Raw genomic sequence first — 4,155 nt, forward strand, 5'->3', positions numbered from 1 at the left:
GGTTCAGCTGAACTAAACTCTACTAATAACAATATTTTGCTTTGTTAAAATTATAACATTGTAAATTCCGAATATGATTTTTTTATTGTTTTACGCATTGTATTAAAATAGCTTGGCTTTCCACAGTAAATGGAACTGGATAACTTTCGTGTCTTGGTTCATTAAGCTATATAACTCTCCAAGTCTTGAGCTATTTGATGTACGTATTTGCATAGTAAAACATGCATAACAATGATAATATGAAAAATAAAAATTAGCGGCAGAAGCTTGTGGCTTAGGGCTAAATTTAACTGAAATTTTATGTTTCTAATATTGCGGAAATATTCACAGGGGGCTCTGACATTAGCTTCACCTTCTGGAAGGTCACACACACTCCTTCAAGTTCAACTAACCGGGTTTTGTATTTGACATAATAAAGTAGTTCTTTACAAGCTCGGCTAAGTTTAACTTATTGAGTTACTACAATATCAAATTCCGTAATTGAAAGTATAGAATATTATAATATCTATACCTATTTTCTTTAAGCATGGCTTTAAACAAACTTGGAATCGATGCACTTGACTTGAAAGGTAAAAGAGTGCTGATTAGGTAAGCTCACTTCAAGTTCAACTTTAGTTTTCAAGCTGAGAAATAGAACTATAAGATGATTACGGGTAGCATACTATTACTATTAGTACTATTACTAACTAAATAGTAGTAATATTACTACTAATAGTAAAACATGGAGGGCTACGAAACCGTCGAGAGCTAGCACAGCTCTTTAAGTATAATTATCAAAGTATTTAACTTCATTATGATACACTGATAGTAAAGTTTTATGAATTTTTGTATTATATAGCAAAATTACTGTTTACTGTGTATTACTAATACTATTAATATATACTAATAGAAATACAGCTAGTCAATTCCAACTCTATTGACCTTTGTAACGGGACTAGTAGTAGTATTTGGATGGAGAATTTTTATTTCGACATTTATTTACTGTTCTTAAATATTCTACTAAATTTTTATTTGCAGTAGCTATTACAAGTTTTATACTTTATATCATTCAAACATGTGTAATATATTTTTCTGCATGTAATTTGGTGACACCTTGAAACATCATGCCATACATTCTCTCACAAAACCAGTGAAATTATCAAATGGCGTGTTTTCAACATATGTCTGTATGTAGTTACATCTGAGTATTATTGTAAGAATTGGTTTAAAATTTAAAAATTGTGATCATTAGCTAAAAGTTTATAAATTATGCTTTGTGGTGAAAAACTAAGAGTGTTTATTTTGAGCTTCACATACAGAAAAATTGGTAAGAATTAAACTATTTTTCTTTGTAGGTTAATAGTTTAAAAATATATTAGGATGTTATGAAATAATTGGTTTCTACTTCATATAAGATATTTGTGGACTTGTAATATTAGGGCTCACACTGGGTTTTGAAAATAAAAGCACCAATAATATCAGAGGTTCATGATTTGCTACCATGACAATAGGCAAACCATTTGACAAAACAATGTGCGGGGGCATTGGAACTGGGGTTATTGTAGCACCTCCAATTTTACGTACAAGTTGTATAGTAACTGTAAGTTATATTATCTGCATGTCTAGCCAAGCACAAACACTTTGCAACTCCTTCCTTACACTGCTAGTGTGAATGTTTTATTTTTATATAACTTTTGGGATTAGTTGTTTTCATTGATTTTCAGACAGACACTTCTGTATCTTTTGTTTTACAACAATTTCTGTTTTTTATTTCATGATAAATATATATTTCATCTGAAGCAAATTGAGCTGTGATTCTCTGTCATTGTGATTACTCAATAAATAATTACAGTGTTAGCATATTGTTGTGAATATGTATATTGAGTTGTTCAATACTTCTAAATAAATTTGATTAGTTTTTACAGCTTTTTCTTTCTGAGTGTTATAATATTTTACAAAGCTGTTTACTTTTTTGTCATAATGTACTGTTTAATCTTGTATAATAAATTTTAATTTTCTCATTAGCTGTAATTTTTAGTGTGCAAATAAAATCTTGTAAAGATCGGGCCTAGTAGTGAAATGTACATCAAAATGTTGTGTTTGGTCAGTATATATTTAAAAATCACTTGAATTGTTATTATTGAAATATTAAACTGACAAAAATGATTAAATCTGTAATGTAAGTGTAACTAACTAAAATATTTTCCTCTTTCTCCAAAATATCTTTTGTAGAGTTGATTTCAATGTTCCATTGAAAGATGGGAAAATCACAAACAACCAAAGGTATGGTATATATGATAAAATAAATGTTTAATAATCCACTCAAAGTTTGTTTGTTTTGTTTTGAGAAAGACAGAATAAATCAGATTTGTGCATATAGAATGAGCAAAACATTACAAGTCTGCTAAGTGAAATTGTCCAGGGAATTGCTAAACTAAGAGTTCCTGGTTTCTTCTGTTATTTAAACAAGAGGACAAAAGTTTAAGATTTGGAAAAAAGACAGGTTCGGTTACAATTAAAACAGTTTTTCTAACAGGATTATTAATGAGTTGCCATTGGCAGTAAGGAAAGCTTCCACTTTACAACAGTTTAAGGTGAGAATAAATGACTCGAGAAATATGGTGTTTTAAACTTTTTTACATTTTCTCAGAGATGAGAATATAAGGAAGGACCATATGGTCAATTGGTGTTAATGTTATGTTATACCTTGCACATTAAAAAACGTCACTATTAATTAATAGTTAAAAGGTGAAACTTACTTATAACTTTAACATTTGAATTGTTTCCTAGGGCCCCACCAGTTTTTAAGTCAAATGTCATAAGAAGTAAATAAATGTGTGTGTGTGTGTGTTGGTATATATATACACACACACACACACTCCTGGTAATGATTTAATTCCAACCACGGATGAGTATGTACAATTTATTCTATTTTCATTCTATTTATTCTATTAATCTTCAGTTAACACTGCTGTGCATGATTCAACATTCTGATTGGATAATTCCTAAATTTTGGTTTATAGAAACATTCTAAAAATCCCCAAATTTAAACTTCATTTACTTGCACTTGAGCAGCATTGTTTAGTAACAATGCTAAGTTATTTTCATAGTGTCATTAAAACCCTGGTATTAAAAAAAAAACATCTCTGTATCATCATTTTGATTTAACTGTTGTTAAAGATACTTAAAAAAAAAACTAACCATATGAACAATATTATTTTTCAAGAAGTTATCAATTCCCCTTTTAAGATCTTTTAAAATGCAAATAACAACTCATTTCATAAGCCACTCACACTATTAGAAAAATCTGGCTTAACTGGAGCCTAGCCTGTATCTTCCAAATCTTTTCCTATCATTGTAAATAAATCTGATCCGTTATCTTATCGACCACCTGGATAACCTTGTAAACTTCAATAAGATCACTGCTATCCCTTTTAAGTACCCTATCAATCATCCAGATAGCACAACATTCTTGAAAAAGTTAATGAATTAATGAAATTTTATTAATTTTCTTACAAAGCTTATATTTTTTTGTGAATAATGGATATTGTGTATTTTGAATAAAGTTCTGTGAAGGTTATGATTAAAAAGTTACATTCTTATGGCACGGGTAAAATAATTCAAATGAATAGGAAATTGTATGCATCGTAGATGTTGTAAAGCTTTGATAAATATGTAATATTTTGATTGAAAAACATCTTGAATCTTATCTCCTTTTATGTCATTGATATCTTGCTTGGGCAACAGTTTATTCAAGCTTGCTGGATAAAACTTGTAATTAGTGTTTCTTTAAGTGACTTAATTGTGGGAAGGCGCTTTGATTAGTTTTAGATATTTGCAAACATATTGAACTATGGATTCTGTAATTATACAATTCACCGAGTGACCAGAGAAATTTTTCAGAAACTAGTTTATTTTTATATGTATAAAATTTTAGTTGAATATAAAAAAAAAAAAACACAACAAAATTTTACTGAAGAAAAATATGAAGTTCCAACTTTCAGAAATATCGACTCTTAGTTGTACCCACGTATTGTTGTTTATACATATCGACTCTTAGTTGTACCCACGTATTGTTGTTTATACATATCGACTCTTAGTTGTACCCACGTATTGTTGTTTATACATATCGACTCTTAGTTGTACCCACGTATTGTTGTTTATACATATCGACTC

At 29.2% G+C, this 4,155-nt stretch overlaps 1 protein-coding gene across 1 annotated transcript in view; it reads left to right on the top strand.

Moving 5' to 3' along the window:
- The first annotated feature begins 351 nt into the window (after positions 1–351).
- LOC106468485 (phosphoglycerate kinase 1-like) overlaps positions 352–4,155 on the top strand; it is a 19,293-nt gene continuing 15,489 nt past the window's right edge. The window contains exons 1-2 of the mRNA XM_022396818.1: positions 352–588; positions 2,212–2,287. Coding sequence (XP_022252526.1) covers positions 527–588; positions 2,212–2,287 — 138 coding nt within the window. The 5' untranslated portion in view covers positions 352–526. The remainder of the gene's footprint in view (positions 589–2,211; positions 2,288–4,155) is intronic.

Source organism: Limulus polyphemus, unplaced genomic scaffold (genome assembly GCF_000517525.1).
Source record: "Limulus polyphemus unplaced genomic scaffold, Limulus_polyphemus-2.1.2 Scaffold3022, whole genome shotgun sequence".
Lineage (NCBI taxonomy): Eukaryota > Metazoa > Arthropoda > Merostomata > Xiphosura > Limulidae > Limulus > Limulus polyphemus.